Consider the following 13,991-nt stretch of genomic DNA (forward strand, 5'->3'; position numbering starts at 1 on the left):
TCCATTTCTAGTGTAACTAACTCACTTGTTAGAGGTAAGTCTCACATGGGACATTGGAAGCACCAGGAAATGTGCTCACTGACTGCTGTCAGGGTGTTTTGCCGGGCTGGTGTCACCTGTAGTCCTCTATCCACATCTCCCAGAGGTTCACAGCCAAATGCTACACCTCTATGGTACATTTCACCTTTGTCACAGTGAGGCTGCTCTCACCAGCCTCACTGATTTAGCAGGAGATGTCAGTCCCGAGATCACACTGCTTGTATTACAAACCACAGAATATCAAGACAAAAGTTGTGCCACGCCGGGGCTCAGCTGTTCCACCAGGAGTTTCACTGGAATAACTGCAGTCCCAGTTCACAGCAAAAGAAAGCTGCAGGGGTTCATAGGTGCTGTTACAGGATCTGCCCCCAGAGAACAAAACAATTGAAGCACTCAGGTTTAATGTAACATGCCTGGTTAAACCACTTCAGGCTCAAAGCTGTGTAAAATTCCCTTACAACTATGTGCTTTGAGAGAAACAAACATGATCCCCCAGTCCTACACAGGAGATCTCTCTGGTGCAGAAATACTGAAGCTCAATGCTTCAGTGAACACAGACATTTTATTTTTAATTCTTCTGCACGCGTATGTCTTTTCTTTAAGATTCAACACCTGAGAAAAGGAAAAAAGAGAAAATTTCTTTCCCTCCTGCTAGACTACAAAGTGATTCCCAGCATGAGATAAAAGATGTGCCATGTTACTGCACAGCTTAGCAGGTCAGGAGAGATTATGGGAAGGTTATACCTCAGTTTGACTTGTTGACAGGTATTAAATTAAAAGCAGATCTCGGGCTTTCAGGATGCTGCCACACAGCGCACAGCACTGTACACCTCATTGCCAGGAGCTGGAAACCAACAGCCAGTAAATAACTACAATTCCTTGGGAACAGCCACTAAATAAACACAATTATCAAGTGATAAGATTCAGACAGGTGGTACAGGCAAAGAGCGGTAACCAGGAGGATTTTTGTACCTGCAGAACTGAGAAGGAGGTATGAAGGAGTAGATAGATATTACTCTAACTTTCCCAGGGAAAAACATAATAATCTCAGGGCTGAGATCAAGCACAACCAACCTCAAACATGAAAACTCGGCTTTGAAGTCAGCACAGGTCACTAAAGGGAAGAGGCAATAAAAGGAATATAAGGACACAGGAAAATAACTTATGCCTGTGAAAAACAAAATCCTCCTTCGGCTTTAGCAGCAAGGAGGATGCACAAGGGCCTGGCCAGGAGCCGAATTGGTCAACCCAGCAATATCTTTTTCATCTACAGGAATTAGACAGAGAGGATAACCCATAAAACACACCATAAATTAACCCTTGTATCTGCGGTTTAAAGAACAAGATTTGGATGCTTCACACAAAACTACAACTGGGTGCGAAGCAAAGGGGCTGCTCCTGCCTGAAATCACAGGGTGATGAACCCAAAAGCAGCCCTCGTGATGCAGAGCCAGCTGGATTGATGACAATCTCACAATTAAAGGGAGGGCTCAGGTAAGAAATCGGGGTGAAGTTCTGACTCCCAAGAGGAAGCCCCTGAAAAGCGTCTCTCCAGCCAGCCAGCAAGTGCCCGAAATATCTCCAACCTATTGTTTTAGGGTGATTACAGCAACGTTAATTCAGCAGCACTGAAGAGCTCAACAGAGTATAATAAGAGCTTGAAGCTTTTATGAGTTAACCATCATATGGTTTCTTTCAGTGGCCTAAAATAACTGAATGCAAAATATTTCCATTAAGGGTAAATAAATTCATTGCCCCGTTTCACCCAAGTCCCAGCTTCACGTACGAAATCCTGCCAGCACCATGTGGGACCATGCTCCATAAGGATCAATATTTTAAGCAGTAAGGAGCTGGACTATATTGATCTTCCTACAGGAGCTGAAGCCTGTTTGGGGGCAAACAGGTTGAATATCTGAGCCAAGATCTGACATGAAATTATTTTAGAAACTGTGGTTCAGGAAGAAAATTTCTCTTGCCTTGTTTACTGCAGCAGAACAGATTTGCCTTTCAATTAGTTCTAAAACATGCAGGCTGGCATGGCTTGAAATTATCTGGAATATATTCAAAGAGCAGAACGAGGGGGAAAAAACCCCTCTATTTACATATTACACCTTTGTTGGGAGTGGGGGGAGTGGGCAAACACAACAGCTGGTAGCCAAAGTTATTTATAAGTTTTGTTTTCCTGAAATGACAGCTAAAGGCACATTATAAAAGAAAAGATTTTATACCCAAGGAAGCTCATGATACATTTCAATTGTAAATGTTTAATGTTTATAGAGTTTAGCAGCTGTGATTTCATACGGAATTGGTACGAAGATGCTGCGTCTGACAACCAGCTCCAGCGATCAGAGGAAGCAGCCAAATGCCAAGAGCACTTAAACAATAAATTTCATACATAACAACTACAATAACGAGTATTTCAGGGAGACTGCAATGACAACGTTGTGCAGACTGATGGCATCCTGGGAGACCACTGTCATTGTACCACTGATTGGAAACCACAAGAACCAGCAAGTAGTTTTGACAAAATGCAAGTTGAAAACTTGTTTTAAAGAGTATTTGTTATTAATGGAGATCTGCACCAATTAATTCTCTATAGACTAATCTCAATGTAGCCAGTTTCTATAAAGATGATGAATGGTTTCATAGCACAGAGACATCTTCCATGCTTTACCCACAGAAGTTGATGATAGATTTACTATCTACGCATCTGAGACAGTCCATTCATCACAGTCATTTATGTACATGCTAAGAAATACATTTCTTAACTGCTGTGTAACATTTCAAAAGCAAATGATACATTTCCAATTTACTTGAGATAGAGGCACAGTGCGGCGTACCATGGAAATGATAAAATAAACCCAGGCGTACCCAACGTGGGGAGTGCGAGGCTTCATCTTTCAATGGGAGCGTACCATGACTTGCAGGGGTTGAAGAACACTACAAATCACATTAAAACTTCTTTTTTTCTTAAAGGAACCAGGTAAAAAAAAATTGAGGCCTCAATACATTCAATTCTTAACCCCATAAAGCAACCACAACGGAGAACCGTCAAATAAGGGCAGAAGGTGGCTTTATCCAGAGATCTACGACCCAGGGCCACATCACCTTCAGAAGTTACTCTTGTGACAGTATACTGAAAAATATTCAGATGTAAATACTACAGGACAAAAAGAAACATTTTTTCCTGTTTCTGTAATAAAACTTCTTGTGAGATAAAACATTTTGAAAAACCCCTGTTGCTCTAAAGGTAAATTGCTTACACCCAAGGGAAGCAAAACCCACAAAGATCAAGTTTTCCATTATTACTAAGTGGTTTAAATGTATACCCTTCTCACAGGGTTAATATTTAAAGAAATGACCCTCCTTTTCGGTTTTATCCTTGATGAACCATTATAATCCAACTTGTCTCAAAATACAAAGAAACAGAGAGAAATAATCCATGCTTACTGTGATGAAAACTGAGACAGATTACAAGGATGTAAAACTGCAGAAAGAATTAAAACATCTATTACATTTCCCACAAAATAAGATCCTGTGCAAGCAGCTTTTGCCAAGCTTGTTTATAAAACCAATTCAAATATACAGATTATGCAGAATCTTTCAATGATGTTGTCCAACTCCTGGATTTTCAAGACTGGAATTTTATGACCAAGGAGGGTGAAGCACTACCAGAACCCAAAGTGAGTATCTTATTTGGCACTGAGCTCTTCCTGTATGTAATTATCTTCTAGAAACTTTAAAAAAAACCAAACAAAACTCTGTCCTTGAAGCACTCCAAACGCTGAACTAGTGGAGATTATTCTGAAAAGCTGAAATAGCTTATTTGTACCCTTTTTTTTTTTTTTCCCTGGAGGAAGGACAAAAGCTGACGAGTTGCAGTGGTAGAAGAGTTCTGCATTCTTAGCGTCTCAAGACAAAGACATCATAACCAAAAGTATGGAAACAGAGCTGAAAGCATTGCTTTTGAGTTTTTCAGGATGGCGCAGGCTTCACATCAGTCGATTATTTGCCATAAATAGATCGTGGCTGGTCTGCAAGTGCTGCAGTGGTTTCTCCCCTCAGTTTCCTTTCCCCAGTCACTAATTATACATCAATTTTAGTGCTGTAGGGTCTAAACTGCAGAGTTAAGTGAGGAGAGCCGGAAAAAGGCTGCAAGTTTGTAGGAAAATTATGAATGGGGAGGTACAGGTTCTCCCTGCAGCTATGCTAAGACCAGCAGCAAAAGCCATGGACAGCCCTCAAATAAGAGCTCCTCAGTCCTCCCGTGGGATCCACCTGGAGCTTGGAGCCCAGACTGCAGTGGGGAGCATGACTACTTGCTTAGTGAGCACAAAACTGCCTTGCTGTGGCCTCCTTCAAATAAAACCAGAGCTGTTTCACTGCTTTAGGGCTTTTACTGCAAGAGGACAGACAGATTTGTTCCTGCAGCTACTTTAACAAAGAATATAATAAAAGACCTGAACCATGGGCTGATTTTTAATTCCTCTCTGTGGCTTAGAGATCATGTCATTTAAGAGCAAGTTTTTATTAGTTACTTCCACAAAAGCCCTGAAGACTTCAGAGATGGGGTGGTGCTGGATCCAGTAACAGGACCAGACCACCACGGAGGACCCAAATCTCTGCATACCTCTTCCACCCTCCCGTACTTATAGAGGAGAGAGAGCAATTGTTCTGTGAAACAACTTCTTTTTCTTTTTTCCTTCCTAAGCTCTTGAGCTCAGCAGTTTTGGTGGTTTTGAACTCACCAGTTTTTGCCTGTCCATGCATGTCACTGGCCAACAGAGGTTAAGTGCAGCAGAGCCACCTCATCTCAACGTGCAGGAGCTGCCATCAATTGTCAGAGGCTCTTTGCAGCCTGGCAGGAAAGCGAGTAACCAATAAGGCAGCACACTCCTGCCCAAAATCCAGGATAGGGAGTTTCTCATGGCGTTTAGCATCATGCTTAGCCGACTCTTTACTGAGCATATTTATAACTCCTTTGTTCCATAAAAAAAGGCTGATGGCTATGCTGACATTAACACAAAGCTGCTTGGCACTAGAATGCAATTGATGCATTTTTAGAATTATTTGCCCTTGTCATCTTCAGGGCTTATTTATAGTTTATGTTTTCTGATTTATGAGGTCCTAAAAACCTCTTCTGAATTTCGTACCACAATCAGCGAGAGCCACGCCACTCATAATCTTTCCTTTTTAAGATGCAAGAGTTTGAAGCCTAGTATGCTTCTGATGTGCAGTGTGAAAGTCTGCAACAAAAATTTACAACCCTATTTTCTTTCTCCGTAAGTACAATCAATTTTTTTTGGTTGAAATTACTATTGCAGCAGAGGGAAAAAAAGGAAAGTAAACTGTACGGTACAAGGAGCTTTTGTAGGGGGAGCTTCAGGCAAGCAGGGAAGAAGTCCTCTCAGGTAAGGCTTGCTTCCAGGCAAGATGGGTGCAGAAGATATAGACCTGTTGTTTTGCTGCTTGCTGTCCACCTCTGTATGGGATCAAAGCTGGATTCCTGCATCTGTCATGAGCCAGCATTTTCAGAAATTTCACCACAGCAAATTATTTCTCAGGACCAAACTGAACGCACCAGGTGAAACACTGGACACAAGAACACATCCTACAGCAGCCTCACTTTACAGCTTATAGCTTGATAATGAATGTCTTACATTTGAGGAACCCACGACCTAATGGGGATTTTGCAAAATAAAAAAAAAATATAAAAAGGCAAGAATCTATCTTGGATATAAACCAACTAAATAAACCCTGTTTGTCCTGAAAACATCGGTGTTTTCTGCTCCCTCCGTTGCCACAGATAAGGGACTTGTTGATCAAAGTCCCTTATCTGTGTGCTTGTTGAGCAAAGCACACCAGCAGCACACCACCACACTGAATTCCCACCACAGTACCTGGATGGGAAGCCAGCTGCACTGATGCGGATGGTCTCCAGCACTCCACAAGCTCTCAGCTGCTGCACCACTCTCTTTGGATCAAACCTGCAATTATATTTAGGATACAGATTAACACAATGAGCAGGAACCCATATTATCAACCCACCTGATAGCAACTCCTTTGAAGACAGGGATTAGCTTCCAATTTGTGGAAAAAAGCTCTGCTCTCATCATTAGCATAGGGGCTGAAGAAACCTAGAGATCCATGGATAGCTTTTGTCCATAGCCATTCTCTTGCAAACCTCAGCATAACCACAAGTCCCATGCCTTGCTTTGGAAACAGGTTGCACAGATGTCATTCATTCCTCCTCCATGTCACAAGATGTTGTGCTTTTCAAACGCAACAGCCCTTGCTGTTGCCTATTACCAATGCCAAGTGGTGCTCTTGGGACAAGATGACAATCTGTTGCAATTAGTCTCTACAGCTGTAATCTACCCAGATATGTAAAGCAACACAACTACAACGAAGAGGGGAACAGGCTACCCCACTACAAGCTGCCTGATGAACCACACAGTATTACTTTTGCAGCTATAAGGGCCATAACGTATTTCCAGGAAAAAAAAGAAAAAAGTCAAATTCAACAGCATAATAAATCTGATATATTAAATTCCATACCAAAACTGAGTAATTAAGTAAATCGAGGTCCCATGGATTTGGAGACCTTTATGTTTACCAAGAACAGTGGTGCTCGTGTTCCAGACTAAGGGCTTTGGTAGGCATCGTGGATATTCAAAGTATTTCTCCTCTGAGCTGTCTGCCCTCTTCTCTTTAGCTGGCGCTACCCCTTACAATGGCATCTCGTTTCCATCAGCAATTGGTGCTGAAAACCTTTGTGCCAGCTCCCAGCTGAATACTTGGGCTGTGCTCTTTCTGGTTCCCGGCATGAACCCACTCTCATATCAGTCCATCTCTGCACAGATTGCGTCCAAGTACCAGCATCTTCCATCGCTTCTCCCTCCTTCCATCCCTGACAGCATATGCACAAAGAGGTCCCACCTCTTCAGCTTCAGACACTGGACCCTAGAAGAGGTCACTGAATCAAGCCTGAACTCATACAATGCAGATGTCCATAGCTGTGTTAGTTCTCCAGAACAAAGCGAGGAACAAAAGCTTCTCAGGTACCTGCTTGTCCCTTCCTGAAAGCCCAAAGTATTTACACCTGCAGGTCAAGATTGCATGAATAATTCTGTCTGGCCTCTGCTGTGCAAAAGCAGCATAAGAAATAGCCTCCTGCTGCTTTGTGCATCTTTAAATTCCCTAGACCTGTCAAGTCTGCATCAAGTTATTCACTACACCGTAAACACGATGCAGGATGGAAAATCAGTCTTGGCTGTCACTCACTTCAAGGAAGAATCCACAAGGGTGCAATTTCCATAACAATATGTAATAAACAGGACTGGCAGATGGATGGCAAGCTTCAGTCCTGGAAGATCCCAGGGAAATTTACACTGTACACAAGGAGAACTTTCTGCAACGTGGTCAAGCCTTGCTGAGTGCAGGTGAAATGCAGGAACCAGAGTGGCTGCAGTCACTTACAGCATAGAAAGCCAGGACTCTTTCTAGCAACAACTCCAACTACAGGCTTAGGCTGAAATAAGAAGCATAAAAGTGGGACAATACACATTATTATGAAGTCCTTTTCATTGCCATGGGAAGTAGAAGCACTTGCAGTTTGCTTTGGGCTTGGAAACCCACGTAAAAGATCACAAACCCTGTCTGAAACAGAATTTGGAAGGAAAACTGTCAAAGGTACAAGCTGAAGTCAGGCATTCCCCTCACACATCTCTCTTTGAAGTCTTCTCCATGAGGGATCAACCTCAGATGCAGCCTGCAGTCAGGCACAGCAAATACGACTGTGTGGTGCCAACGCTTCCTCCAGGCTAGAAGCCTTACACCTCTCATCTCCCTAAGAAACAAACCTGACATTTGCACCAAGATGTAAAGTAGGAGTGAGAGTAACGCAGGGTGCAATCTCCCGTGTCCAAAAGCTGGGGCAGCTATCGGGGCAGACAAGGGCTTTATCCAGTCAAGGCCTGGAAAGCTCCAAAGATAGAGGTTGCTCAACCTCAATGGGCTGCCTGCTCCAGTGAGAGACTACTCCCATGGAGAAAAAAAATGTTTCCTCATCTCCAGTCTGAATCTCTCATGTCAATTTGTGGCCATTGACTCCTGTCCTCCCACCACACACCACTGTATGATAGCTCCTGTAAATACTGGAAGGCTGCTGTTAGGTCCCTTGTCTTCTCCAGGCTAAACATCTCATTTTAATGTAATGAAATGCAATGAAATGTAATGTTCTTGTGAGCTGAAAAATGTTGTTTTAGGAAGAGGAAAAGGTCTGTGTTTTTTCAATGAACAATGAATATAACACTGAGTATTCTACATGCTACAAGATACCACTTCACTGCTAACCCAGAGCAGTGCCACTGATGTTTCATTTCGCTAATGCCTCCTGACATTGTGTATTTTTCAGCACAAGTGCCTCTGAAATGCAGACTCCTTTACAGCCAACCCAGTACTCTTCAGACCTGAGTTTTATATATAAGCAAATAGACTTTATTTGAGCCACGTTAAGGATACAAATTCCTCAAGCTGGTGGCAGCAAGATCAATACTGACCAAGATTCCCAGTTCACAATTTCAATCAAGCAGTCCATGCTGGGTGAGGAGGGAAATAATCTTTTACAGAAGAACCCCCAGTACAAGACGCCTTCTGGCTTGTAGATGGCATTGCCAAAGAACCCGCCTGTTGTTTCCAGCCCATGGTGACTCCTGCAAAGCTGCTGGCTGCACAGATACCTTCATGCTGCTCCTCCAGAACCATTCTTGGGTCTGTTTTGGTTTGCCCTTTGTTGCTAAAAATCCCAAGCATTGACAACTCTGACATTTGCCAGATTGGGAGCACCACATTGGACCAGGGCATCACTTAGACTGCAAGCAGAGACACACAGAATTATCCTTATGGTATTTGCCAGCCATAACATCTCAGAAGTACTTCATTTAGGTAATTATTGCATCTTGACAACCAGGAGCTTGCACATATACAAAACCATAGTAACTGTATCCTGAGCATCACATGAAAAACTGAACTGCAAAGTTAAAGGCAAAGAAGTGAAGATGGGTGGACTGAAAGTAGAGCCAAGCAGGGACACAGAGTCTTGGAAACACCCTTTAGGAAGGTGAAGCCACTTCAACATGAAGAGGATCCACCACACCTTCACTACAGGAAAGTTAGAAAACACTTTTGTGCTTTATTCAAAGGAAGAAATCAGACAAAAGTGTAATCCTGAATTTCACAAAATCATAGAATAGAATCATAAAATAGCATCTAAATTGATAACCTCTGCTGTATGCAACAAGAGATTGTGGTCCTAAGCATCTCCAGCACCTACAAAATGGTACATGAAAAAGATAAAACAGACCATAGAAACTGCTGTCCCAGACAAAGCCTTCTTCAGAGCTGTTAACTAGTCATCTGATGAATCAGTTAAAAGTAAGCCAGTTCCTGAATGTCTTCTAACCATTAATACTCTTTGCTTTGCTATTCGCAGGGGAAGAAGAGTCAAGCCAGGGAAGGCAAGCTTCCTGGGGCATACATATCCACCAGCATATCATGACCAACCTGTTTATGGATGCTTTGTCCTTTGCAAGATGCTGTCAGAGCCATCTCTGCACTCCAAGGTAGCTCCATGCTCACCAGGAGCACTCAGACTACAGTGGATCAGCTGGAGAGCACTGCCTTCCTGCTTATGGGTTACAATTGTAACTCTGCTTTCTTAAGTGTCACCACCTGCAGTTTATGCCAGAGCCTTTAAAGGACATCACAACAACATCTACGAGGCCCCTGCACACTAATAGCCAAGCTTTTTAGAGTCAAAGGCAACAAAATTGGGTACAAGTACATTATCAAGACGTCAAACAAGGCTAACAGCTACTTGCTTACAACATCTACAGCTTGACTTACATCTCTAAACTGCAGTGATCAAGACTGGCTTTTTGCTTCAGCTGTTCACCCAACTGGAAACCTGCCTGAAGTGGATAAAGCCAGGTCTTTACTTTTTCCACATTTATTTTGGAAGTACCAAGACATTTCTACTCATTTTACAAGCAATTTTGCAAGCACACTACTTACCTCCACTTTTTCATTTCTTTCTCTGCTACTTTTCACAGTTTAAATAGTCATAGTTACATAACTTGAAGTGATTCTAAGCCGAAATTTTATAAAGACCCTACCACTGCAAAGCAAGGATGCTCAGTATTAGCAGAGTATATCTGCAAATTAGTAGGACCTGCATTAGTTTTCATTTCAGGGACACAAAAAGCACAATGAAATAAAAAGAGAAGTGACTCCAGCAATCTACAGGGGCCTCCCAGTTATGGGAACAACATTACAAGGCGGGAAATCTCTTTAACAAGAGGCAAAGTCCAAAGTACACTCTGTTGCTATAATGCTGAACACATTTGCTCATCTGGAAGCCCACTTACTTGAAGGAGAGCTTCTCGTCGTTGGGCTTGATGCAGCGCACGTAGTGCGGGGTGGTTGCATTCAGGGTCTCCATGAGCAAATGCAGTGAGTTGCGGAACTGAAAGACAAAACCAACAGCTTTTTATTTATGCCTGCTTCGAACTGAAGAAACAAGATCTTCACTATAAGAATGTATCTGGATTTCCCCATTTCCCTTCTATCAACTGACCCTCTCAAATCATACATTACCTGGTGCCCCACAGTTTTCTTGTGCTCTTTATTGGCAGCTTTGATGGCTGGTCTGGCAGAACGGACGCTGATTTTGGATGTTCCCTTTCCCACGGGAGTGGCAGGTGCAGCATCATTCTCATCTTGGAATAAGTCTGCTACCATCTGATACTAAAACAAAAGACAATGCCTGAGCACCTCTGGTCCTGCTCTTTCCTGAATGAACCCACGCAACACTGATTGCTCTGGTCATTTTTTACCCGTCTTAAACCAGGAAGTGGAAAAAGGGCAATACATTTAAAGCAAGAAGCATTTTCTACATAAACTATGTCAGCAGGAACATTGACCATTCTGTTTTGTAGTTCATCAAGCCTTGAAAGGTGCACATGAAATTAAACAAGAAAAAAGGAAGTAAAAAGGGGACAGCTAGCTGCAAGGCTGGATTGCTGAAGTGTTGTTCAAGGCACAAAGCCTCCTGAAAGTGAAGTGATGCTTGCTCTCAGGCTTCGTTTCAAAGCAGTCATACAGTCCTGACCACAACAGGGATGCTGCCTGCACAGAGCATGCCCCAGGAATGGGGTCTCTACGTGCAGAGAGGCAGGAGCCTGCTCTCACCACCACCTCAGCAGCACTCTTGCTTTTCCAGACAATTAAGAGATGCCAGCACTTCCTCACTAATCACCTGCATTCAGCATGAATGAGCAAGGCGACAGCAGGACCGCTATTCTGCAGCCCTGGAAGCACCGCATTTAGCTCCTCAGATCCCTGAAGTCTGGGATTTCTGGCAAGCCAGCAGCAACATTTCCGCTTCATGAATGGGAGAACAGGTGAGCTGGCAAATGCAGTTAGTGCTGTTTGGGGTTTGAGGGGAACTTGTATACTAAGTAAGTCACAATCTGATCTGTTTAGCAAGGATGTTAAATTTTCACATCTCAGATCCAGCTATGCACCCACACTCCTGCCAAGCTCCTGCCAAGCTGTGCTTACATTCAAACAGCAAATTCTTCAATAAAACAATTTTTTCAAAGGAAAACCACTGTCATCACGTGGGATTTCACTTGTCACAAAGCTGAGCTGGGCTCCAGCCCGGTGACGCTGCCAAAGCACCTGTGATGCTGCCCCAGCACCACAGACACCACCAGCAATGCCCACTCTGGAACATCCCTGGGAGAGGGCACCAGCATCGCAGTTCCATTGTCCACACAGAAACACTGACACAAGGCAGCAGCTCACTGCATGGTGCTCTTGCCTCCATCCCAAGCTCATCTGAAAGCCAAACTTGGTTGTATATCCATTAAGATTCTGAGAAGAGAGCAGGGGTTTACCACTATGTAGACATTAAGAGACAGCCCCGTGCCACAAAGGGCTGCCTGGCTCTCTGCCACATCCCTGGACTAAGATAGGAACATCTCCAGCCCTGGTCTCGCAGACTGTTCACACAGCTTGCTAGCATGGCAGCCTAAATACCACTATGGAAAGGAAACTGTTTGCGTTACGTTAGCTAATTGCTCGCAGGCTCCAGGATGGCACCTGCTCAGGATATGCTTTATACTCACTATTTGTATTTTTATCTCTGCAGCTCACTCATGTCCTACCAGAGTTAAGGCTCACACCTTCTTTGCCTAACCCTGTATCCTCCCCCCAAAAAAGCCATCCTGACAGCTGTATTTCAATGACATGTCACTGTCTTGGGTGCTTTGACTCCTTCAAACACAGGATGCCTGGGTGGCAACATGCTTGATGCTGGAAGACCTCCAACACAGGCTCCACTTTACTATCTCGTGCTTGACAAAGCAGTAAAATCCTCAGCTATAATTTGAGGTTTCAAAATACCTTCTTAACACACAGCTGGGCATGCCATTGACTCCACTGTCCGCCTGCTATTCATAACAGCACTGCTTGCTCCTGCATAAACTCTCCAAAAGAACCTCAGAAGTGAGCTTTCAGCTTGTGTAATGCAAAAAACTGGTGTAACTGAGATGGTCTTTAGCAGCCCAGGGCCTGTTCCACAGATGTTGGGGGATAAGCAAGCACAGATCCCTTTTTCCCCAGCTGGCAGAGTCAAAACCATTGGTTCATTTATTTCTAATTACAAAGAACTGGGATAGAATAACTTCACAGCATGCCTGTATGCTTTCAGTCAGCATTCAAATCAGTTTCCTTAATTCAAAGAACATCAACTCTCAACTGTTTTAGCTGACCAGCACTAACAAAACTAATTGGCTTCTTTATAAAGTCCCTTTCACCACCTTGTTGACAGCAGTAACTGCATTCTAATTAGCAGAAGGCAATTCTGCCTTGGTGGGAGTGCTTCTTCAATGATGCACTTGCTGACAGAAAAGTGTTTAAGTCCTTGATGTGTTAAACAGAGTGTTCCCCCTTGCCCTGTGTATCCCTTTAGTGGGAATATGAAGAAGAATGCAGTGAATACTGTATGCAGGCGTGATCCTGCGTACAGGACAAGGTCCTCATGGCACAGCCTTTTGCAGCACAGACTTAAGTTTTAGTCCAACTGGCACATCTGAGCAGCAGACTCAGCGCTGGCACTGCTGCTTGTTTTGGTTCAGAGAAACCAGGTTGCTTTTTACAGCCAAAGAAAACAAACATATCTATCTGTTTATACCGCTGGAGAGCACATGGCTGGTGAAATGCAAAACAACCAGGATAATTGAACCCACCGGCCAGCGGGGTTAGGGAAAGCAAGAGCAGAGGATCGGGTTTTGGAGGCTTTCTTCAAAGGATGGAAGAGCACGCTCCTACCAACAGAAGCGTTGCTCTTCCTCCCATGACAGCACAGCATCAGCACAGGCTGACAACAGCCACTGCTCCCATGTCGCTGAAGAGATGCCTCAAAGGCAGATAGTTCATCAAACTATCAACCAAATGTTCTCAGAGCCAAATGTATTTGAGAGTATTCTAGGCTGGATCACAGTGGAGATGCTGGTGTCACCTACAGAGCCACCACTGTGCATTCACAAAGTCCTAACACCTGATCCCAAGGAGCATTAGCTTAGCTTTCAGGCCAGGTAGACCCAAATCTTTGGTCCTGAGGCATATACATTCATGACTTTTTAGGTCAAGCAAATCAGTGGCAAGGAGTAGGGTTTGGGGGTTTTTTTGCTATTAAACCAAAGCCAGCCTGCTCTGATATTGTGCTATGGTCTCTACATAAGAGAGACACCCAATTCAGCTTTTATTTATTTACGTATTAATTTATTTTGAGCAACAAGTTACAGGTGACACCATCCCCACCACTCTACAACCCACTACTCCAATGAGTTACATCTCTGCACCCATGGGGAGAAGTCAAACAGAAA

The 13,991-nt window shown here is 43.5% G+C and overlaps 1 protein-coding gene across 2 annotated transcripts in view; it reads right to left on the reverse strand.

The window, feature by feature from the left end:
• The window catches only part of MYO5B (myosin VB), a 149,790-nt gene that overhangs the window by 54,018 nt on the left and 81,781 nt on the right, over window positions 1-13,991 (reverse strand). For both annotated transcript variants that reach the window (XM_030470705.1, XM_030470704.1), the window contains exons 15-17: window positions 10,696-10,845; window positions 10,467-10,564; window positions 5,940-6,026 (exon numbers count right to left, since the gene is read on the reverse strand). In XM_030470705.1, coding sequence (XP_030326565.1) covers window positions 5,940-6,026; window positions 10,467-10,564; window positions 10,696-10,845 — 335 coding nt within the window. The remainder of the gene's footprint in view (window positions 1-5,939; window positions 6,027-10,466; window positions 10,565-10,695; window positions 10,846-13,991) is intronic.

This window comes from Strigops habroptila, chromosome Z (genome assembly GCF_004027225.2).
Source record: "Strigops habroptila isolate Jane chromosome Z, bStrHab1.2.pri, whole genome shotgun sequence".
In the NCBI taxonomy this organism is placed as follows: domain Eukaryota; kingdom Metazoa; phylum Chordata; class Aves; order Psittaciformes; family Psittacidae; genus Strigops; species Strigops habroptila.